We start from the raw sequence: 22,977 nt of genomic DNA, 5'->3' as shown, positions 1-22,977 counted from the left end.
TTGCTTTTCCACGTGGTGAGAAGACACAGAAGGGGGCGTAGTTTTGCAGTTTTGCAAGGATTACTTCCTGGATACTTTTGTTTCTCAATGACAGCTCAGTCAGTGTCCATACAGTGTCCATACCAGAGGTGGCTGCTGAGGGGAGGACGGCTCATAATGATAGGCGGAACAGAGCAAATGGAATGGCATCAAACACATGGATGCATTGCTACCATTCCAACTATGCTGCTCCAGCTATTAACACAAGCCCGTCCTCCCCAATTATGGTGCCACCAACCTCCTGTGGTCCATACATGTACTAACTAGTGGACATGACATACTGGAAACTAAACACATTATACTGGACTGGACATGTTAGTATAAAGATATGTTAGTATATTTTCTCTGGGGTTTTTTCAGAAGTGTGTGAATGCTTGTGTGTGTGTGTACACATGCCTCTGTGTGTGTCAGTCTGTACCAGCCATCCAGGGGGTAGGGCTGATGACAGGGATACTTATTGGTTCAGCCAACAGAACAATCCCAGCTCTTGATTTTGTGGAGAGGTGTGCTCACTGCTACCTGCTAGTAATGTCTTTGAGAAACACACAGGCACAGTGAAGACTTCATAGCTCACTGCTATCCTGTTTCAGCTCATATCCTGTCTGTGATAAGGACACCACTTTATCTGAAAACACGGCAGCCTACTGTGAGCTATCATAGATTTCATAGAGAAATACAAATTATCTGCTGTTCATTGAAACCACAAGGGACTACAAATTGTGGAGTAGACAATCTTCCAGTGAGTACAGTCGCCTATACCTCACAATCAGAAGGCTACAATGGCATTCTCTCCAGTGATTGGATCCTTTGTCGCTGCGGACTATGCTGTCTTTGCTCTGATGCTGCTGGTGTCTGCAGCCATTGGGGTGTACTATGCCATTGTCGGAAGGGGCCAGAGCAGCTCCAGAGAGTTTCTGATGGGGGGCCAGAGTATGACAGCCGTACCTGTGGCTCTGTCCCTGACTGCCAGCTTCATGTCGGCTATCACAGTGCTGGCCACCCCAGCCGAGGTGTACCGATACGGGGCAAGCTACGGTCTCTTCAGCCTCTCCTATGTGCTGGTGGTGGTGGTCAGCTCAGAGGTCTTCCTCCCTGTCTTCTACAGGCTGGGCATCACAAGTACCTATGAGGTTAGAACCGATCCACCCTGTTGAGTTGATTTGTGTTCTATTCTATTCAACAGAAATAGTATAACATGTTTGGTAGAGATTATCCAGATTAATTTCAATGCAAATTCTAAGCAATTCTAAATCCCTGAAATAAATATATTGGGGGTCACAAAGTATTGTTCAAAGTGACCAAAATACAAATGCAATCTATTCAAGAAATAAAATACTGACCTAATTGTGTAATCTTTCTATAAAACAAACAGATTGCTGTTTCAGGTATAGTAATCATAGTAGTCACGGTTCTGTTACTTAATATCGCTGCACATGTCCATTCCTTAGTCTGGTTGAGAGGCTGATGATTAGATTATGATTATGATTCAAACAGCTAAACTATGAGTCAGTGTTTAATCTTCATTAGCTGACCGAAACAATCCTGGCACAGTCTTGTCATCTCATCCTCTTACTGACTGTACTCTTTGCTTTGTCTTTTGGGCTTCACACATGAATTCATGTCACTGTCCTGTCCATGGGAAATGTAACAGAAAGGTGTCCTATTTCTTTTTTCTCCTCATGGTCATCATTCTGCAGTATCTGGAGATACGGTTCAACAGAGCCACCCGTCTGTTAGGGACAGTGATGTTCATTGTTCAGACTGTGAGTTCCTTATCACAACACTCTCTCACCCCTCATATCATGAATTACATGAACATGAGAACAAACTTTGTGCTACAGATAGAGTATAAGAGCCACGTGGTATGTCTCTCTGTCTCCCAGATGCTCTACACGGGAATAGTCATTTATGCTCCAGCTCTGGCATTAAACCAAGGTGCAGTAGTCTCTAAAAGTCTTGAAAGAATTTCATTTCATGCCCCATCGGCATTGAGTGCACTTGAAACCACTCCTCTGCTAAATTACGTCCCTCTCTCTCTCTCTTTCCTCCTCTCTCCAGTGACTGGGATGGATCTCTGGGGTGCTGTCATTTCAACGGGAGTGGTTTGCACCTTTTACTGCGCTATGGTACTGGACAGGCAGTGATGTCAATAACTAATGCTATAAACCCCATTTATCCCCTGATGTAAGGGAAATACAGATGGAGGTTAGATTGAGACATGATTTGTGTGGCACTGTGGTGACCTTTGCGGTGACCTTTAAACCATGTATGTAACACAGCTGTGGTGTGTATTGTGACAGGGCGGTCTGAAGGCGGTGGTGTGGACGGACGTGTTCCAGGTGGGCATCATGGTGGCAGGCTTCCTGTCTGTCATCATCAGAGCCGTGGTCCTGCAGGGAGGAGTCTCCAACATCCTCAACCACGCAGAGCTTGGAGGACGACTCAACTTCTGGGAGTGAGTAGATTGTCATGTAGATTATAGATATAAAAGAGCAGGAGAAGAGTCTGCACCTGGACTTTGTGCAGTATATTGGCACAAAATACAAGACATTGCAAAGGGCATACTGAATCTCTCTCTCTCTCTCTCTCTCTCTCTCTGTCTCTGTCTCTGTCTCTGTCTCTGTCTCTGTCTCTCCTTTATAGCTTTGATGCTAGTCCACTGAGGAGGTACACCTTCTGGACAATTACATTTGGAGGCACGTTTGTCTGGACCAGTATCTATGGGATCAACCAAGCCCAGGTGCAGAGATACATCTCTTGCAAATCCATGACTCACGCCAAAATGTAAGTCATCATCTTCCTGGAAGGATAGAGTAGAGCATGAAGATCTTTTTCCTGTTTGCCCCCAGTGTTCATAGTGGAACTGACAGCACTTTAGCAACATGAAATCTTATTAAAATGTGTTAATCTACACTCTCAAGAAGAACATGACACTTTAAAAATATTATCTGGCAAGCGAGCACCGTTCATAAATTCTTAGAATGTTTGGGAATCATGTATACTAAGGCATTTGTGAAAATTCTATAGAAATATAGTGGGGCCTCCCGAGTGGCGCAGCGGTCTAAGGCACTGCATCGCAGTGCTTGAGGCGTCACTACAGACCCGGGTTCGATCCCAGGCTGTGTCCCAGGCTGTGAGACTTATCACAATTTGCCCAGCGTCATCCATGTAAGGGGAGGGTTTGGCCAGCCGGGATTTCCTTGGGATTCCCATCGCACTCTAGCAACCGGGTGGCCGGGTGCCTACAAGCTGACTTAGGTGACCAGCTGGACGGTGTTTCCGCTGACACATTGCGGCTGACTTCCGGATAAGCGAGCAGTGTGTCAATAAGCCGTGTTTTCGGAGGACGCATGGCTGTCGACCTTCGCCTCTCCCGAGTCCGTAAGGGAGTTGCAGCGATGGGACAAGACTGTAACTACCAATTTGGGAGTTTAAAAAATAATAATATAAAGTGGGTGAGCATTTAGACCGAATCAAATAAAAACATCTGTCTTGTCCAAGACTCTAGACAGACCGGTGCGCTATAGCAAAGCAGAGCAGTAGGGCTTTATCCAAACAGGCCATTTGAGTAAAATTCTAAAAGTATTTGGTTTTAAATATACTTAGTAAACCAGATGGTGCAATCTATTTTTATTTTTTTTAATTTAGGGATAGCACACTCCAACACACATCATTTCCCCCCAAAATAATTTGTGTTCAGTGAGTCCGCCAGATCAGAGGCAGTAGGGATGACCATTTTTCTGTCCTGCTAAGCATTCCAAATGTAACGAGTACTTTTGCGTGTCAGGAAAAATGTATGGTATAAAATTGAAGTAAAAGTAAAAGTAGTCCAAAAATATAAATAGTAAAGCACTGATACCCAAAAAAACGACTTTTAAGTAGTAATTTAAAGTATTTCCACTTAAGTACTTTACACCACTGGTGTTTACGGGAAGTTGCAACAGCACAACTTTAGATTGTTAGCTAGACCGCATTGGCCAAAAGCCACAAAATACACCTGAAAGGATTTCTGAAAATATGTAAACACCACGGGAGTCCTTATTACATTTGGGACCCAACAGTCTTATTGATCAAACAACCCTGAAAAGGTAGGCTCTCTATCCCTCAGTTATGCACATCAACAACAACAAGATCAACAACTAATAGTAGCCAGAGCAAGATGAGCGACAAATCTAACAAAGGAACATTAGATAAACCCTTTTTCAGATAGTTGGCCGCCAACATTGCACTGATAAACGATGGGTAAGTGTAACCTACTCGTCCTTCTGATAACACAAACTCTGGCTCTCCCCCTCCCCGTTCTCTCTCTCTCTTCCGCTCTCTCCTTTCTCTCTCTATCCCCTCTTTCTGTCACTCTTCTCTCTCTCTCTCTCTCTGTATTCTCTTCCCAGGTCTCTCTACATTAACCTATTAGGATTGTGGATCATCATGCTGTGTTCTGTGTTTGCGGGGCTGTGTTTGTACTCCGTCTACAAGCACTGTGACCCCTGGACAGCAGGCACGGTGTCTGCGCCAGATCAGGTTGAGAACACAAACCAGGAAATAACACTTTAATAAGGACCGCAGGTTGACGTTTATTGGGATGAGTCTTGTCCTGGAGGCAGAACTGAGCGATTTCTGATAGATGGTCCAGGTTAGGGTTAGGTATGTTAAGGTGAATGTTAGGGTTGAGATTTTCTGACAGATTTTGTGGCTGTGGTTGTTAGCGAACCCTCTGCAAAGCTGCCTCCAGAACAAGAGGCACAGTCAACATTACTATTCTGCCAGACTGTCACTTTACGGATATAGTTTCTAAAATATTTGTTTAAACTGATATCATTCCCCGCCACTAAGTGTAACCACTTTTAAAAAAAATTGTAGGAAAACTGTTTTTTTTTCTCCCGCATCGGCCACACATCCAGATTGTTCCCAGGAAAATATCTCAAATAACCCAAACCCAGTGGTACCACTCAGATAGACACTGACCACTGACCACGCCCTCTTTCTCTGTACAGCTGATGCCATATATGGTGATGGACATCCTGAGAGACTACCCTGGACTGCCAGGATTGTTTGTGGCTGCAGCCTACAGTGGGACCCTAAGGTTACTATTCCCATCTAGTACTTATACTGTATGTCAAACTTGATCTTACGTTTGATTATGTTAGTATGTTACATTATGTTATATGCATACTAGATTAAGGAACCTTTTGTTACTATTTTGTACTGTATGCAATATCTCATGGTTCATAATATCACGACGATGACTAAATACTTACTCTCGCAGCCTACGGTGGGACACAAAGATGACTATTTCCATAGCACTCACACACACTGTTATATTTCTAGGTAAATAATGGCATTATATTTGCTCTCTCTCGTCCACAGTACGGTATCGTCCAGTGTCAATGCTCTGGCTGCCGTGACTATTGAAGACCTGATCAAGCCGTACACTCACATGACAGAGAAACACCTGTCCTGGACCTCTAAAGGCCTCAGTGAGTGAATAATATCAATAGGTGTCTTTGCATTTACCACAGAACTCAGAGAGCTATATTCATGTTTGATGAGATATTTCATCTTCTTATTGATATATTCTTGCTGATGTTAGAAATGAATAAACCATGACTTATCACGATTTTAACTGCTATCCCTATGCTCCATTCTAGGCTTTCTGTATGGGTCTCTCTGTATTGGAATGGCTGGCATAGCCTCACTCATGGGAAGTCTGCTGCAGGTATGCGATACAACAAAAGGAGTATGTCGTTCTACATAAAATATGTTGTCTTGAGGTTCGCAACTCTAAAATATGTCTCTGTCTCCTCCTGTAGGCAGCTATCAATATCTTTGGGATCATCGGAGGGCCTTTACTGGGTCTCTTCTCGCTGGGGATCCTCTGTCCATACGCCAATGCCACAGTCAGTACAGTCTCTTTAACAAAAGCGGGATTATAAGCATCTAACCGTTAGCTAACCTCTCTGAATGTTTATGTTGAAGTGTTGATGTGTTATTTCTGTGTGTTCTGTGCTGCAGGGGGGCTTGGCTGGTCTTCTCTCTGGGCTGGTTATGTCTCTGTGGGTGGGGATAGGGGCCCAGTTTTACCCTCCTCTACCAGAGCAGAGCAGGCCTCTGGGTCTGACCACACATGGCTGTAACTTCACAATCGCAGCTGATGCATTCAACTGGACCGCATCCCCAACAGAACCAAGCCTATACACCACAGTACTACAGCAAAATACAGCAGAGAGGTACTTGGTGGGCTTCACTAACAAGTATATTGACATGGGCACAGTTAAAACAAATATTCAGTTAGAAATGTACTGTCGAACGGGAATCATTTTGTCATGTTAGAATAGCAAACTGCATGAGCTTTAAACAATATATGCAACGTTATAACTGTTGGATGCCACTATGTTTGTCTCCTCTGCAGACCCTTCCTGGCTGATAACTGGTACTCCCTGTCCTATCTCTACTTCAGTCCTATTGGGACACTTACAACACTGGCTGTTGGACTGGTGGTCAGTCTACTTTCAGGTACTCTTCCCCAAATGGTAGTGTTGCTTCTTACCATATTACATGTTGTGTCTAATTAACATGTTTTTTTTTAAACACTAAAATGTGTCTCTTTCCAGGGGGTATGAAGTTGAATTTGGAACCAACTGTGACTTTGATGAAAGAAGATACAATGTTATTTTGCTTTTACAAGCTCTTTAAAGAAAGGGTAAGTGATTTGAGTGTTTCAATAAATAACCTCCAAGACGTTCTCTCTCTTTCAACCACTTTCCTGTATTCATTTAGCTGTCATCCATACCTAGGCCATGAGACGAGCAGGAAAGCTGGACCTCACAAAAAACAGAGAGAACCAATTGGGAAACAATAACCCCGGCTTCTGCAATGTCCACGAGTTGGATTTCACAAAGAGCAGTCTTCCTACATGACATACTGATGAAACCATGACTTTAACAGTTGCTCTTTCTTCTCATACTTCTCCCTCCCCAGTGCTGCTGTTTTTCACGTGACTCATGAATGTCCTGACAGATTGTATCAATATCTCATCTATATCCTCATATTTCTATATACAGTGCCTTCAGAAAGTATTTTTCCTCATTTTGTTGTGTTACAGCCTGAATTGTAAAACAAAATTCTCACCCATTATATGCTTAAAGGTAATGATTAGAATATTCCACCCTGAAACCATATAATTGTATGAGATTTATTAGAATCATAAAACTATAATCTGTGTGTAGTTTTAGTCAGAATTAGACCAATGACCTTTTGTTCCTTTTTAGTATGTAAGCAGGGTGCAAGTGTGAAACAAATGATAAGAGGAGCTATCGACAGACAAGCTGTACCACTGTGTTCCTTACAGGACATTCTGTCTCCACCCGTGGAGGGGAGAAACTGTTAGGCTTGCAGAAAATGATGAAACACGTTGCAGATTAAAGAAACAATGTATCTGTGTAGTGGAAAAACACTGACGGTCTGAGCAAGGCGTAGTTTAAGATTTGAACTTGTTTGTGTGTGTGTTATAAAGACTGTGTTTGTATAATGGACTTTAGAGCGTTCTCGTGAATAAACTGTACTATCTTTTTGCATAAACTGAGTCTTTGACTAATTATTATTAAACCCATGGTCTTACAGATCTCGGGGATTGGTCAGAGCTATTGATTGTTAGTTATAATCATTGGGATTGAAAAATCTCGTGACACCCATCTACACACAATAATATGACAAAGTGAAAACTTGTTTTTAGAAGAGTTAGCAAATTGATTGAAAATGAAATACAGAAATATCTCATTTACATACGTTTTCACACCTCCGAGTCAATACATTTTAGAATCACCTTTGGTAGTGATTACAGCTGTGTGTCTTTCAGGGTAATAAGTCTCTAAGAGATTTGCACATCTGGATTGTACAATATTTGCCAATATTTTACAATTCTTCAAGCTCTGTCAAATTGGTTCTTGATCATTGCTAGACAACCATTTTCAAGTCTTGCCACATATTTTCAAGCAGATTTAACACAAAACTGTAACAAAGACACTCAGGAACATTCACTGTCTTCTTGGTAAGCAACTCCAATGTAGATTTGGCCTTGTTTTTTTTATTGTATTTTATTTATTTAACTAGGCAAGTCAGTTAAGTACAAATTCTTATTTACAATGACTGCCTACACCGGCCAAACCTGGACGACGCTGGACCCCCAAAAACAATAACAATAGTTATTTCATTACCTATATAGCAAGCTAACCAGTTAGAAAATTAATATTCTGGTTACTAGCTACTTACAAGCTACGTAGCTAGTTGCATAAGTAGCCAGTTGTTACTAGCCAGAGTAAGTTAGATTACCAGTTAGCTAGCTAGCTAGGACTCAAGGTGAGCAAGTGACTGCAAATCAGCTTCCTTTTCCTGAAAGCATGCTGCAAGTCTGTGTTTTGGTTCTTTCAGCCTTATCTTGCTACAACTAAATACTATATCTCCTAACTTTCTATTCTCTATGTTCTTTCCTTGTAAGCTACCCAAGGATGCAAAGTTAACTTTGTTTTTAATAGCATATCTCTCTCTACATTAGATTCATGAGAGATATTTGATCTAGTAGATATTAGCCTAGCTAGCTAAATTGAATATAACATGTTTCAATTTCTCCCAAGCAACCAGAGTTTAGTCTTTAGATATGTTCTTTACTTTTACTCACTTTTCCAATGCCCACAAATTGCAAGCATACAGTAGCTTGGAAATGTGTCTATGATCACATTTATATTCATCAAGTTGAATTGGTTCAAGTCTGCCAAAAAGAAAGGAGGCAAGCTCATTAAGGCTTAGGCTGAAAAGGAGCAACTTCAGAAAGAATAGGTGAGAGAAGACAAAGGGAAGAGGGTACTCTAAGGACTTCTCATGTCATTCAATCAAAGCACATTGAGCATAGCATGTCAACCCATATTTAGGTTAGAAATCTTTTTAAAAACATTAAAAATGTTTGTGAAGCTTGCCTTCGAATCCCCCTTCCTGTTGCTCACAAGTTCAAATTCCAAAAGTCGAAAAGGGATTTATGGAAGATTTAAGATTAAAACTTCAAACCTGTTACGTCAACCCTGTTACTTTAATAGCACTTACTAGTCATTTGTTTTATTTCAGCCCTTGACATGGAAAAACATGTTTTTACAAAGTTGAACATGTGCTCTTTATGACAGCATGTTAAAATGAGGTGAAATCATTATTTGTTGGGGACCAAGTTAAACCCAAAATGTTCCCAATTCATGGAGCAACCCGCATACTGAAGATTCAGCTGCCAAACATCTAGGCTATCAGTCTATCGGCCTGCCTATATTCAGCAGGCCTAACAATTCTTCTTCGTAGAAACGCTTTTTCATGGTTCTATATTCCCTCAGATAGTACAGGGTCCCCAGTTCCTTAATCACAACTTCTCCACAGTCGACAAGCTTTCTGATCTCCTTGGGGTCTGTGACATCTTTGTTCTTCATAAAGGCACAGTTCAGACGCTCCCTGAAGTAGTCTGCTCCTTGGGGGTATTCCCGTCCCAGATACAGTAGCTGTCAGTGGAAGGAGGAAGGTTACCAGTGATAATCCCAGTGCTTTGGGGATTGTTTGGGGCAGACAGCAAAAGATTGCATGAGTGGCAAATCTCATATTGAAAGTAAGTGTGGGTAACAACAAAGCGTGGGTGCATTGACAGCAGTCAGTCGGTGTTGAACTTACATTCTTGTACAGCTGTCTAACCTCTCTCCTCAAAGGGTTGGCCATGTCACTGCCTGAGACTATCAGCCTTCACTACTGGGATGGAAGAAAATAACAGAAGATACAACAGCTAATGATGTAAAACAGCTCAGAAAGAAATATGCTTATGTCTGATTGTCACATCACATATACTGCGAGCTTACAATCTTTAGTTAGCTATGTGTCGTGCAAAGTGCATTTTAGCTTATTTTACCTTGGTTCACATAGCAGGTACTTTAGGTAACAGTACAACGTCTGCGGCTAGGTAGCAAAGCTCTAGTAACGCGAATGATTAGCTACCTAATAGTAACGTAATTGGCTAAAACCCTCGGTTACAAAAACATTAATTAGCTTTGTGATTTATTCACACGATATAATTTAGCTTTCATTACATTGTATCTAGGCTCCCTTACCGATAAATCCTGGCAGTGCTGGACGCTGTCTAGCTTGCTGAAAACTGTCTACATGGGAGCATTACGTCAAACAGTGCGTCGATTCCAGTGTCAAGGCTAGAAGAGATCCAGCTTTTGTCAAATTAACATCAGATTAGACTTTTCATAGCAGTTTAGAATAATTTGCGCAGTATATCAGGATACGGTTAGAAAACGGGTTAGGATTAACTAAAATGAAATTTAAAAAAAATACATAAATTGGATCCCTTCTAGCCATGACCCGCTACAGCTGGTTGAGGGACTAGCGTCGCATAGGAGTGACATGTTCCGAATATTTGACGTTGGGCTTGTTCGATGTTGCAGGCAACCGACAGTGCAGGCAACTGCCGTCTGATACCCGTTCACATACTTGTCGAAACTAGGAAACTCGGACTTGATGATTCGTTGAATGCGGCACGTGTATTACTACAACTAGTTAGCAAGTCGGACATTTGAGAGTTTCCTACTTCCAACTAGCTCATTAACGCAGCATGACTGATCTACAAAGAACCTTGCATCAGTAGTTCTACTCATTGAAAAAATAATAATAAATAAACTACTCATTGGGCGCGTTTGAGTGGTAAGGCTAAAGCAACCGACTGTAAAGGAAAGTCGATGAGTGATGTCGGGGGAGGTGCATCTGTGACAGCTGAAGTCAGACACCAATCTGGTTTTCAAACAACAACTCTGATATTAATATGGCAGTGTTGCCATTGTTTATATGTTTTTCTTTATAATGTCGAAATGAACATGTCTTCAAACCCCATATCATACACTTAAACTGAAATCGTATGTGTGTACATTGTACCATTCAACAGCAGAGCGATACGAACCTTGCTTTATGTCATGCCTTATTGGAACGGATTTATTGATAATATCGGTTGGGAAAAAAGTTTGGATGTTGCCACACACATACCTACTTGTTAACAAAATTAAGGAAGTTATCTTTAAAATTATTCATAAATATTATCCTGCCAACCACTATATGAAGAAGTTTAAGGAAAACAACTCAAATGACCCCTTTTGTAATGACCACCCAGAAACAGTGTTGCATACTTTTCGGCATTGTATTCATGCAAGATAACTGTGGCAAGACATCAGTAGATTTATAATTGAACACATTTATGAAGGTTTACACTATTGTGAAGAGATGTACTGCTTGGATTCTTTACCTACGATACAAATAAGCTGAAACCATTTTTGTAATTCATTTCATTATTCTTTAGGCCATATTTCATATTCACAAATGTAAATTTACAAACAAAACACCACATTTTCTTAACTTACAAAAATAAATTCAACTGTATTTTAAGACAATTAAATACTCTAACAAAAAAGCTGTTGGAATAATAAGTGTATGTCCCTTAAGGTCCTTGTGTAATGTGATGTTGTACCCCCTAGCCCCGCTCCCAGCCCAGCCCCCATACCCCCTAGCCCCGCCCCCTATCCCCGCCCCCTATACCCCCTAGCCCCGCCCCCTATCCCCGCCCCCTATACCCCCTAGCCCAATTGTCCTTTGTATATTATTTATATATACACTTGTGTTCCCACATGTACTTCCTGTATTGATTTGTTGTTCATAAAATAAAAATCGGAGTTCACCAATTGATCTGAGATTTCTGCCCCGTGAGAATACGACCAAGGGAAGGTCCGAAAACACATTACCGATACTATCATCGGATTTAGAATGTGCCAATGTTTAACGATTCCCTAAATTTGTTTAGAGAGCTTTGAATAGCGGGTAGTTAGAACGCAAGTATGCTTCTTTTTGAATTTTCTTAATGGCAGTATTAATCTGACCATTTTTGTACCCCCTCTCCATGAATTTTCTTTGGGTCTCAGCCAATATACCATTTCCAAATAATGATGTTAGGCAAGAAAACATTTGAGAGAATTGAAAATAGACTCCATGTAACCCACATAAAATTAGCATAGTTAGGAGCCATGGGGGATCCCATAGCAGTACCCTTCGTCTGAATAAATAAATAATTTAGAAACATTAAGTAGTTGTGTGTGAGTAATATTTCAGCCAATGTTATAATGCATGCACTGGAAGGTAGTTCATTAGGGTCACGTAACAAGAAAAATGTTCCATAGCTTCAATACTGCCCTCGTGTGGAATATTTATGTATAATGACTCAACATCAAAAGTAACTAACAAAGTATTCTCAGGGAGAGGATCAAGATATCCAATAATAGAGATCATACTGCTGGTGTCCTTTACAAAGGAAGGGAGCTGTTCTGCGAGTGGTCTAATAAAAAAGTAAACAAAAGTAGATAGAGGGGCCGTTACTACATCAATGCCCACTACAATAGGGCGCCCTGGAGGTTTTGTGACATTCTTGTATAATTTAGGCAAAGTACAGAAAGTGGCAATTTTAGGGTGTTGAATAGCCAAAAAGTCATGTTCTTTTTTCGTTATCTGACCAGATCGTAAATACCCATCTAGGACAGTAAAGATCATGTTCTGAAATTGGGCAGTGGGATCACTTCTGAGTTTCTTGTAAAATGTGTTGTCAAACAGTAGTCTATGACAATCATTTACATAAACTGTCCTATCCATGAGTACAACTGACCCACCCTTATCAGCAGGGGGGGTAAGGTCTGAGGTATCGGATTGTAAATCAAGCAAAGCTGGTTTTTCATCCTTATGTACATTATCAAAAGATATGTACTCAAGTTAGTTCTTAAGGAGATGAGCAACATCTTTTTCAACAAGTCTGCAATATGTCTCAATAGAGTGATTGCGATTGGCTGGAGGTACAAAATAAATTGTGCTTCTGAAAGGAGTCGGAGTATGTGCAGGTGAGCAACCTACTTGTTCAGTAGAAATATCACGATTCTCTTAAATGGATGTTTCTAAAAAAACAAACATCAAAATCGTTGCAGGCATAAAATATATCCCTTTATTAAGCAAGGAGACATGGGCAGGGCTCAATATCTTGTTTGATAAATTAAAGACACTCAGACCCGTGGGTTCTCTCTGCCTCTGGTAGTCGTTTCTTCTTACCCCGCCCTTCCGTCAGCCCAGTCTCTCGTTGGATTAAAAAACTGGCACTGGAAGTGGATGAAGCGCTGGTTGTAGAGCATTGGTCAGACAGGGGTGGATAGAAGTGGCATCCCTCCTGCGTCTGTCATGGAGAGGAGGAGCAGGACCTCCTTTGTCAAGGGTTCTCCAGAAGTAGACTTTGTCCTCGGCCTCGTCTTTTTTGTCTTCGTTGAATTTCTTGATTTTTAAGTTCCTTTATTTCTGTAGACTCCTTGCGGAGCTGTGCTTTAGGTCAGCACTGGAAGAGAGACTGCATCAGTGAGACGTACGACGAGGCAGAGCGGAAGATCTCGTTCAAGATGGACTCGTTCTACGCCTTCACACTGCTACAGGACTCGTATGCCAACATGCCGTTCCAAATCAAATCAAATTTATTTATATAGCCCTTCGTACATCAGCTGATATCTCAAAGTGCTGTACAGAAACCCAGCCTAAAACCCCAAACAGCAAGCAATGCAGGTGTAGAAGCACGGTGGCTAGGAAAAACTCCCTAGAAAGGCCAAAACCTAGGAAGAAACCTAGAGAGGAACCAGGCTATGTGGGGTGGCCAGTCCTCTTCTGGCTGTGCCGGGTGGAGATTATAACAGAACATGGCCAAGATGTTCAAATGTTCATAACTGACCAGCATGGTCGAATAATAATAAGGCAGAACAGTTGAAACTGGAGCAGCAGCACGGTCAGGTGGACTGGGGACAGCAAGGAGTCATCATGTCAGGTAGTCCTGGGGCATGGTCCTAGGGCTCAGGTCCTCCGAGAGAGAGAAAGAAAGAGAGAAGGAGAGAATTAGAGAACGCACACTTAGATTCACACAGGACACCGAATAGGACAGGAGAAGTACTCCAGATATAACAAACTGACCCTAGCCCCCCCGACACAAACTACTGCAGCATAAATACTGGAGGCTGAGACAGGAGGGGTCAGGAGACACTGTGGCCCCATCCGAGGACACCCCCGGACAGGGCCAAACAGGAAGGATATAACCCCACCCACTTTGCCAAAGCACAGCCCCCACACCACTAGAGGGATATCTTCAACCACCAACTTACCATCCTGAGACAAGGCTGAGTATAGCCCACAAAGACCTCCGCCACGGCACAACCCAAGGGGGGGGGGGCAACCCAGACAGGATGACCACATCAGTGAATCAACCCACTCAGGTGACGCACCCCCTCCAGGGACGGCATGAGAGAGCCCCAGTAAGCCAGTGACTCAGCCCCTGTAATAGGGTTAGAGGCAGAGAATCCCAGTGGAAAGAGGGGAACCGGCCAGGCAGAGACAGCAAGGGGTTCCACAGGTGGGAGCTCAGACCACTGGGCCAGGACTCTTGAGTTCTTGCCGTGATGGTGAGCAGGGCAATCTGTCATGCTCCATCTCTTCCATAGACTCTGGGTGCGTCTCAGTCTAAAATGGCTTCCTTTATTCGTGAACATTCCTCAGTGATTCATATCTGGGGAAACAGTATTGTGGAAATCTAGCCAATGTTTTCAGTGGTAATGAAGGAAACGAGGCTATTATTGTATCTAGGCATTGCCCAAATCCATGACAATGCATCCTGACTCCTTGCTCATCTCTCTGACAGGGCAGCAAGTGTATGCTCCAGTCAGACCAGGAGAGCGGACTGAACCACATCCTGGGCCAGTGGATGAGTCCCTCTGGACTACAGAAAGCTATGGTCAGCGCCGGGGTCAACATCTTCGTCAACCAATACTCCGACAAATATGTCACCGTAAACGCAAAAGGTGAGTGCCATCAGCCCGCATACTGTGGATTAGATGAATGTTACACAAAGCAATGTGGGCACACAATTCATGTTGCTTGTAACAAAAACCTATTAGCAACTCATGGGAAACCTACAGTGGATTGCTAGATTGGGGTGTGAAACGTCTGATGCAGTAACCTTCTCCCTTGTAAGTTCGACAAATCAACTCTTGGAACAGAAAGTCCTGTTAGGCTTAAATGGTGTCAAGTTGAAAAGCTTGTCTCATAACATTAGCCTTTTAGCCTTTTCTCCAGGACCCTTTGATAGAACACGCGGTGTATGAACAGATGGCGCTGCGCTCCTCTGCCTTCACCTTCTCCTGGAGCCAGTGGAACACACAGTGTGGCCAGGAGCATCTGGTGTTGCAGGTACACACACACCTAGAGATGCATACTGTTTAAACACACACACACAGAATGAGGAAGAGTCCTTGGATAGAGGACCTTCCCAGATAGTAACAGAAGTAGCTTCAGAATCAGGAACAAAGAGCTGCAGTGGGGAAACATTGATCTGGTTGACTGGACAACTGGATTTGATTGAGATTCACCTCTGGTACTGACATTACCCTGCACCTGCATAGTACTTTGTCCTGCATATGGAATGGATATTTACTGTACTATTGGCACCTTCTCTCCAAAGTACGTGAGCACCTAGCAGCCATCCCAGTGTCGTAGTATGTGTACAGTAGGATTAACCTCTCTCCCAGGTGTGTGAGCACCTAGACCCGGTCCAAGAGGACTCGTGGTGTGTGTACCTGCTGGGGGCCCGGAGGTGCCAGAGGCTGATTCGCAAGGAACACAGTGAGGCGTTCTCTCCAGAGCTGGACCCCGGCAGTGAGTTCCACTCCACATGCTCTGAGACGACATGTCCCGCGCCGGACAGGAGCAGGTGCGACGCTCTCACCACCTGTTCGCCGATGCCGTGCACAGACTGCTGTGTGCCGCATGGCCTCTCAAATACTCCTGACTACAGTAGATACTAGACCCCCAAGCTCTATGTAGGAGTAGCCAACAACCACAGATCTAGGATCAGATTTGACTATTCCCAATCATAACTTTAACCATTAGGGAGAATATGTATATCTGATCTTGTGTCAGAGGTTAGACTTCAACCTACTGCTCAGACTGCTCACTGTGAACTTTAACCCTTACAACAGATGGACCCTCAAGTAAAACCACAAAGTTTATTTCTGTTCCTTTATTGTGTAAAGTCCCCCTCTTTGGAACAAACAAAAGTGGATGAATTTCATAAGTGAGCACTTAAAGAAGTAGAGTAAAAACCATGTGTGAGTTTAACAAAACGCTGGTCATAACAAAAACAGATGCAATATAATAGATATTCCTATCCCCACACAGTCTAATGCTGTCAAACAATAAATTAAACATAAAAAAATGGCAGTGTATTACCAAGGTTCATAAATGTAATAAAAAAACAACTATTTCACCTACAACAACTTGGTGGCCTCTTCAGGCAACCGCAAATGCCATAGATTCAGAAGTTTACTATGAAATATGTAAAAAAAAAGCAAAAACTGATAAATCTACTGTCCATAAGCAAGCATGTTGATGGACCAACAAACGCTCAAAAAGGTGTGACGTGATTGGATAGCATGCGTTGAAGTCCATTACATGATTGGAGAGCCCAACGCTGGTGTCCTCCTTGACTTGATTGGACAACATTGTGCCCACATATACAACGGCCAATAACATTACAATCTCCCTTCCGTAACGGTGCGGCAGAATGTCTCCGGGCACAAATAGGAAATCTCCCTTCGCTGTGGTGGTCAGTGTTCAGAAACTTCAGTACCAACACACCGACTGATTCTGTCTTCAAGTGCTCTTTCTTCACACACTAACTAGTCTAATACACATGATGGTTCAAGTTGCAGAAGACCTTCCAGGGGTTGACCATAGCCAGATGCCTGCCCGTCCATCTCTGTCTGTTGAGGCCACAGCCCCTCTAAACCGGTGGCTGTCCGTTGTGCCTCAGCCCTGTGTAGGGCCACAGGAGCTGCTGGATGGTCACCCAGGAGTCCCCTGTCCCCACGGGCGCTGCGTCCACGGCCGGCTGCAGCACCAGGCTGGCTAGGAGGGCCAGGAGGCCTGCTAGGACCACTACTAGGGCCAGCCACAGCCACAGTCCCCGGGACCCACTGGCTGCAGACGCAGGCTGGGAGGAGTAGCCTGAACCCGGGGCTGCTGCGGCCTGCTCTGTCAGGATGGGACTGGAGAGAGAGTGGGAGAGAGGGAAAGAGAAGATTTAGAATGGATGCCAAAATAAGATTTAGCCTGGGTTAGGTGAAGCGAAGTTGATGTCTGGATGAGACAGTCAGTCTGCTTTAGCCAGCTGGTCGTCTGTCCGTATTCCCAAAGCAGTGATGTAGCGATGCAGAAACAGACGGGTGCCTAGGCTAAGTTAGGATGGCGTTAGCAGCGTGGACTGACCACCACTTTTAAAGCGCTCTGTGTAGCACACACCTGGTACACAGACAATAGAAAAACAGCACTAAAGCACTGCAGCATGTTGAGCGATGCATGTCTCACATACACTCCCCAGGGCACGCACACACACACACAAAGGCACACCAGTTCTCCTGATGGGAATGGATGGAAGAGATTAGAGCTGAAGGAGAGTTCGTTTGAAGCAGAAACACTGAACCGAGACCCTCACCACAAATCCAGAGACTGCCCGAGCTCAGAGACTAAGGACCAGATTCATAAAGCGTTCGCTCAAGACCAGGTACAGTGCCTTGCGAAAGTATTCGGCCCCCTTGAACTTTGCAACCTTTTGTCACATTTCAGGCTTCAAACATAAAGATATAAAACTGTATTTTTTTGTGAAGAATCAACAACAAGTGGGACACAATCATGAAGTGGAACGACATTTATTGGATATTTCAAACTTTTTTAACAAATCAAAAACTGAAAAATTGGGCGTGCAAAATTAAATCAAATCAAATTTTATTTGTCACATACACATGGTTAGCAGATGTTAATGCGAGTGTAGCGAAATGCTTGTGCTTCTAGTTCCGACAATGCAGTAATAACCAACAAGTAATCTAACTAACAATTCCAAAACTACTGTCTTGTACACAGTGTAAGGGGATAAAGAATATGTACATAAGGATATATGAATGAGTGATGGTACAGAGCAGCATAGGCAAGATACAGTAGATGGTATCGAGTACAGTATATACATATGAGATGAGTATGTAAACAAAGTGGCATAGTTAAAGTGGCTAGTGATACATGTATTACATAAGGATACAGTCGATGATATAGAGTACAGTATATACGTATGCCTATGAGATTAATCATGTAGGGTAAGTAACATTATATAAGGTAGCATTGTTTAAAGTGGCTAGTGATATATTTACATCATTTCCCATCAATTCCCATTATTAAAGTGGCTGGAGTTGAGTCAGTGTCAGTGTGTTGGCAGCAGCCACTCAATGTTAGTGGTGGCTGTTTAACAGTCTGATGGCCTTGAGATAGAAGCTGTTTTTCAGTCTCTCGGTCCCAGCTTTGATGCACCTGTACTGACCTCGCCTTCTGGATGACAGCGGGGTGAACAGGCAGTGGCTCGGGTGGTTGATGTCCTTGATGATCTTTATGGCCTTCCTGTGACATCGGGTGGTGTAGGTGTCCTGGAGGGCAGGTAGTTTGCCCCCGGTGATGCGTTGTGCAGACCTCACCACCCTCTGGAGAGCCTTACGGTTGAGGGCGGAGCAGTTGCCGTACCAGGCGGTGATACAGCCCGCCAGGATGCTCTCGATTGTGCATCTGTAGAAGTTTGTGAGTGCTTTTGGTGACAAGCCGAATTTCTTCAGCCTCCTTCTTCACAATGCTGTCTGTGTGAGTGGACCAATTCAGTTTGTCTGTGATGTGTATGCCGAGGAACTTAAAACTTGCTACCCTCTCCACTACTGTTCCATCGATGTGGATAGGGGGGTGTTCCCTCTGCTGTTTCCTGAAGTCCACAATCATCTCCTTAGTTTTGTTGACGTTGAGTGTGAGGTTATTTTCCTGACACCAGCCCCCTTAAGTTAATACTTTGTGGCGCCACCTTTTGCTGCGTTTACAGCTGTAAGTCGCTTGGGGTATGTCTCTATCAGTTTTGCACATCGAGAGACTGAATTTTTTTCCCATTCCTCCTTGCAAAACAGCTCGAGCTCAGTGAGGTTGGATGGAGAGCATTTGTGAACAGCAGTTTTCAGTTCTTTCCACAGATTCTCGATTGGATTCAGGTCTGGACTTTGACTTGGCCATTCTAACACCTGGATATGTTTATTTTTGAACCATTCCATTGTAGATTTTGCTTTATGTTTTGGATCATTGTCTTGTTGGAAGACAAATCTCCGTCCCAGTCTCAGGTCTTTTGCCGACTCCATCAGGTTTTCTTCCAGAATGGTCCTGTATTTGGCTCCATCCATCTTCCCATCAATTTTAACCATCTTCCCTGTCCCTGCTGAAGAAAAGCTGGCCCAAACCATGATGCTGCCACCACCATGTTTGACAGTGGGTATGGTGTGTTCAGGGTGATGAGCTGTGTTGCTTTTACGCCAAACATAACGTTTTGCATTGTTGCCAAAAAGTTCAATTTTGGTTTCATCTGACCAGAGCACCTTCTTCCACATGTTTGGTGTGTCTCCCAGGTGGCTTGTGGCAAACTTTAAACGACACTTTTTATGGATATCTTTAAGAAATGGCTTTCTTCTTGCCACTCTTCCATAAAGGCCAGATTTGTGCAATATACGACTGATTGTTGTCCTATGGACAGAGTCTCCCACCTCAGCTGTAGATCTCTGCAGTTCATCCAGAGTGATCATGGGCCTCTTGGCTGCATCTCTGATCAGTCTTCTCCTTGTATGAGCTGAAAGTTTAGAGGGACGGCCAGGTCTTGGTAGATTTGCAGTGGTCTGATACTCCTTCCATTTCAATATTATCGCTTGCACAGTGCTCCTTGGGATGTTTAAAGCTTGGGAAATCTTTTTGTATCCAAATCCGGCTTTAAACTTCTTCACAACAGTATCTCGGACCTGCCTGGTGTGTTCCTTGTTCTTCATGATGCTCTCTGCGCTTTTGACGGACCTCTGAGACTATCACAGTGCAGGTGCATTTATACGGAGACTTGATTACACACAGGTGGATTGTATTTATCATCATTAGTCATTTAGGTCAACATTGGATCATTCAGAGATCCTCACTGAACTTCTGGAGAGAGTTTGCTGCACTGAAAGTAAAGGGGCTGAATAATTTTGCACGCCCAATTTTTCAGTTTTTGATTTGTTAAAAAAGTTTGAAATATCCAATAAATGTCGTTCCACTTCATGATTGTGTCCCACTTGTTGTTGATTCTTCACAAAAAAATACAGTTTTATATATTTATGTTTGAAGCCTGAAATGTGGCAAAAGGTCACAAAGTTCAAGGGGGCCGAATACTTTCGCAAGGCACTGTATATTGTTCACACCCGTCTTTCTGCTCAGTCAATCTGGACCAGATGTCTGCTCCCTGGACCTAAAGCAGATGGGCTTATGATTTAACCAACTGCTTTACATTTGTCAAGCAGTTGGCTGAAGCAGAAAACAGACAGGAATCCAGGCTACAGCATCTAGAACCCTTTTCACACTACTGAGCTAAGCCGAGCTGTACTGCTCTGGCCTCGTTAGGCATCCACGGTAGTTGGCAATTTTTTTTTATATCTCAGCCAGCACAGTACAGTATGGTTCAAGTGGGCACAATGGTGTGAAAAGCATATAAGCCTCAGGAGCAGCAGAGAAGCTATGAAGCCTAACCAGCTACGCAGCAGTAAAAAGCAGTGCTGCCTGGCTGTAGATGGAAGCAAAACACTAGCGGTTGGTTCACTACTAACGTCTTGTTGGGCATAATCAGGGCGGTGATTTTGTTGCCCAGCTCAGTGAGACTGGACTTCCTCTGAACGGGCACTTCCCTCCTCTCCTCATCTGAAGGGGAGTCTGTGTCGTAGGCAGGCCTGTGGGACGGTGTGGGCATGCACAGTTCACACACACACACAAAAATACATACACACATAGACACTCTGTAATGCATGTCTCACACACACACACACTTGTTTAACACAACACACCCTAAGGACCCACATTGTTACATACATGCTCAGGGCATGCACACAAAAGCACACAGATACTCTGCAATCAATGTTCCACATGCGCTTGTTATGTACGCAAATTGTTCTCCTGCCGACTACGTTTAACCACAGACTTGTTACATGCATACAGTACACGGTTGGGCAAATTAAAAGGGCACAGCAAGCAGAATGTTTGTTTTCAGGTTGAGGTCAAGTGCGACACGTGCGTGTGCTTCTGACACACACAGCCGATATCAGCACTTACCCCTTCATCAGCATCACAAGGGAGGGCTCGTCAGTCTCAACCCAAGCCCCGGAGCTAACAAAGCGCTTTAGAGGAGGACGCCCCGTGCTCTTCCCCGTCACATTCCTGTAACCGCGCCACATACATACACAATCCACACGTCACATTCCACACAACACCGGACACAGACCGCAAGTCATGTTTTACCAAAGGCCCCTAGATGGAAATTTCTCCCTCAGAAATCCGAATGGTGTTTGCTTTGCAAAACAGGGTCAAGACTGTGTTGAAATATTCTTCAACCACTCCCTATTTCACCCACGGAGTGCTGTAGTCTACCTACCAGGGAGATCTGCGGGTGAGTCTCTCCGCCTCCGTCTCTGTGGTGTCCTGTGCTTTATTGGGCGTGTCAAAATGCATGGGTCCCCCTCCCCCACCGGATCGGGGGATAGCTGCTATGCTGACCCGTCGGGCTGATGCCTGAGGAAAGGAGGAATAGAGAAACAAGACAGTGTACAGACAGTGACTAAAACAGCAGCACATCATATACACTGAGCCTAAACTGACCTACCTTATAGTACGTTGATCCAGATTGTTTCTTGCCTCTGAAATCATCTGAAGGAAACATATTCAGTATTAGAAACAAACATAAGATAGAGGTGTGTGTGTGTGCGTGCATGTCCCTCACCGGAGTGTGTTCCTCCAGAGTGGGAGCCGAAGGACCTCTCGTTCTGCAGCATGTTCTCCCTCAGCTCAGTGAGCTCAGCGTGTTCCTTAGTGTACATCCTCCTCAGGTTCTCTACATGCTGGACCATTATCTCTACTGCCTTGCCTGTACGAGACTCCTGGAGGGGGAGAGAGAGCGAGAGGTTACACACATACAACCCCCCCCCCCCCATCGCTTTACCAGTACCTATACGAGACTCCTGGAGGGGGAGAGAGAGACATCACACAGACGCCGACCTACACCGTCTACCTAGATGACTCCTCAAAAGAGAGGAGGACAAATCACGCAATTAAATTGTACTGTACCTGGTGTATGGCGCCCAGCATCTCTGAACGACTGGACACTCTGGTCATGGACTGGATGAGGACGTCCAGGTTCTTCTGAAGTCTCTGGATGATCTCCATAGACTGGTTATCATCCTCACACAGAGGGGCCAGGGCCTGGGAAGAGCAGACACGAGGAAGGTAAAAAAGGAAATTGCATAACCCTCTCACCTGTAGCAGGTCCCGACAGCTACATTTGGACACCTCACTCCTTTGTCTCCCTCTTCAACCTCTCCCTTCTCCCCAGTCCCTCCCTCTCACACATAATCACCTCTCTCTTAAACTTCTTACCTGTAGTAGTCCCTGGCAACTGGACACCTCCCTCCGGACGTTCTCCTCGGCCAGGTCCCGTGACCTCTCCTCCAGCCTCAGCCTCTTCTCCAGGGTGAACAGGTCACACTTAAAGCCCAGGGACAGGCGCTGGAACTCCGTCTGACAGGTAGACAACAACACAGCCTTAGCTCTACGATGGTACATACAGAGAGATAGTCAAGAGAAAGAAAATGTTGGAAAGCTTACCACTACCTCAATCTCCTTGTCGTTAGGGGACAGGCTGCAATGAGGAAAACAGAGAGTACCACATTATCG

At 43.9% G+C, this 22,977-nt stretch overlaps 3 protein-coding genes across 15 annotated transcripts in view; 1 reads left to right on the top strand and 2 right to left on the bottom strand.

Moving 5' to 3' along the window:
• The first annotated feature begins 521 nt into the window (after nt 1-521).
• Nucleotides 522-7,615, top strand: LOC110501049 (sodium-coupled monocarboxylate transporter 1). 2 transcript variants are annotated; one of them, XM_036957545.2, is made up of 15 exons: nt 522-1,169; nt 1,737-1,802; nt 1,923-1,974; nt 2,098-2,165; nt 2,340-2,494; nt 2,683-2,823; nt 4,431-4,560; nt 5,034-5,122; nt 5,407-5,516; nt 5,688-5,755; nt 5,850-5,936; nt 6,052-6,266; nt 6,449-6,552; nt 6,651-6,739; nt 6,834-7,615. In XM_036957545.2, exons 1-15 carry the CDS (start codon nt 819-821, stop codon nt 6,954-6,956), a joined length of 1,848 nt encoding a protein of 615 aa, XP_036813440.2. In that variant the 5' UTR covers nt 522-818; the 3' UTR covers nt 6,957-7,615. The 2 variants fall into 2 exon arrangements, with proteins under 2 accessions (XP_036813440.2, XP_090070286.1); XM_090214160.1 differs by having other exon boundaries at nt 6,651-7,611.
• Nucleotides 7,616-9,099: 1,484 nt separating this feature from the next.
• Nucleotides 9,100-10,478, bottom strand: LOC110500183 (electron transfer flavoprotein regulatory factor 1). 4 transcript variants are annotated; one of them, XM_021577388.3, is made up of 3 exons: nt 10,167-10,478; nt 9,736-9,810; nt 9,100-9,569 (listed from the first exon to the last, which is right to left on the bottom strand). In XM_021577388.3, exons 2-3 carry the CDS (start codon nt 9,778-9,780, stop codon nt 9,324-9,326), a joined length of 291 nt encoding a protein of 96 aa, XP_021433063.1. In that variant the 5' UTR covers nt 9,781-9,810; nt 10,167-10,478; the 3' UTR covers nt 9,100-9,323. The 4 variants fall into 4 exon arrangements, with proteins under 4 accessions (XP_021433063.1, XP_021433065.1, XP_021433066.1 ...); XM_021577390.3 differs by having other exon boundaries at nt 9,736-9,807; nt 10,167-10,306; XM_021577391.3 differs by having other exon boundaries at nt 9,736-9,807; nt 9,968-10,241.
• Nucleotides 10,479-16,174: 5,696 nt separating this feature from the next.
• The window catches only part of LOC110501048 (inositol 1,4,5-triphosphate receptor associated 2), a 29,636-nt gene continuing 22,833 nt past the window's right edge, over nt 16,175-22,977 (bottom strand). For 2 of the 9 annotated variants that reach the window (XM_090214151.1, XM_090214152.1), the window contains exons 29-37: nt 22,909-22,942; nt 22,681-22,821; nt 22,372-22,506; nt 22,028-22,184; nt 21,911-21,954; nt 21,683-21,819; nt 21,364-21,468; nt 20,865-20,984; nt 16,175-17,216 (exon numbers count right to left, since the gene is read on the bottom strand). In XM_090214151.1, coding sequence (XP_090070277.1) covers nt 16,952-17,216; nt 20,865-20,984; nt 21,364-21,468; nt 21,683-21,819; nt 21,911-21,954; nt 22,028-22,184; nt 22,372-22,506; nt 22,681-22,821; nt 22,909-22,942 — 1,138 coding nt within the window. In that variant the 3' untranslated portion in view covers nt 16,175-16,951. The remainder of the gene's footprint in view (nt 17,217-20,864; nt 20,985-21,363; nt 21,469-21,682; nt 21,820-21,910; nt 21,955-22,027; nt 22,185-22,371; nt 22,507-22,680; nt 22,822-22,908; nt 22,943-22,977) is intronic. The other 7 variants (XM_090214153.1, XM_090214154.1, XM_090214155.1 and 4 more) reach the window with 7 other exon arrangements.

This window comes from Oncorhynchus mykiss, chromosome 21 (genome assembly GCF_057628025.1).
Source record: "Oncorhynchus mykiss isolate SJ-2025 chromosome 21, ASM5762802v1, whole genome shotgun sequence".
Classification (NCBI taxonomy): Eukaryota; Metazoa; Chordata; class Actinopteri; order Salmoniformes; family Salmonidae; genus Oncorhynchus; species Oncorhynchus mykiss.
Note: the sequence above shows the minus strand (reverse complement) of the source record. Positions and strands in the feature narration are given on the sequence as shown.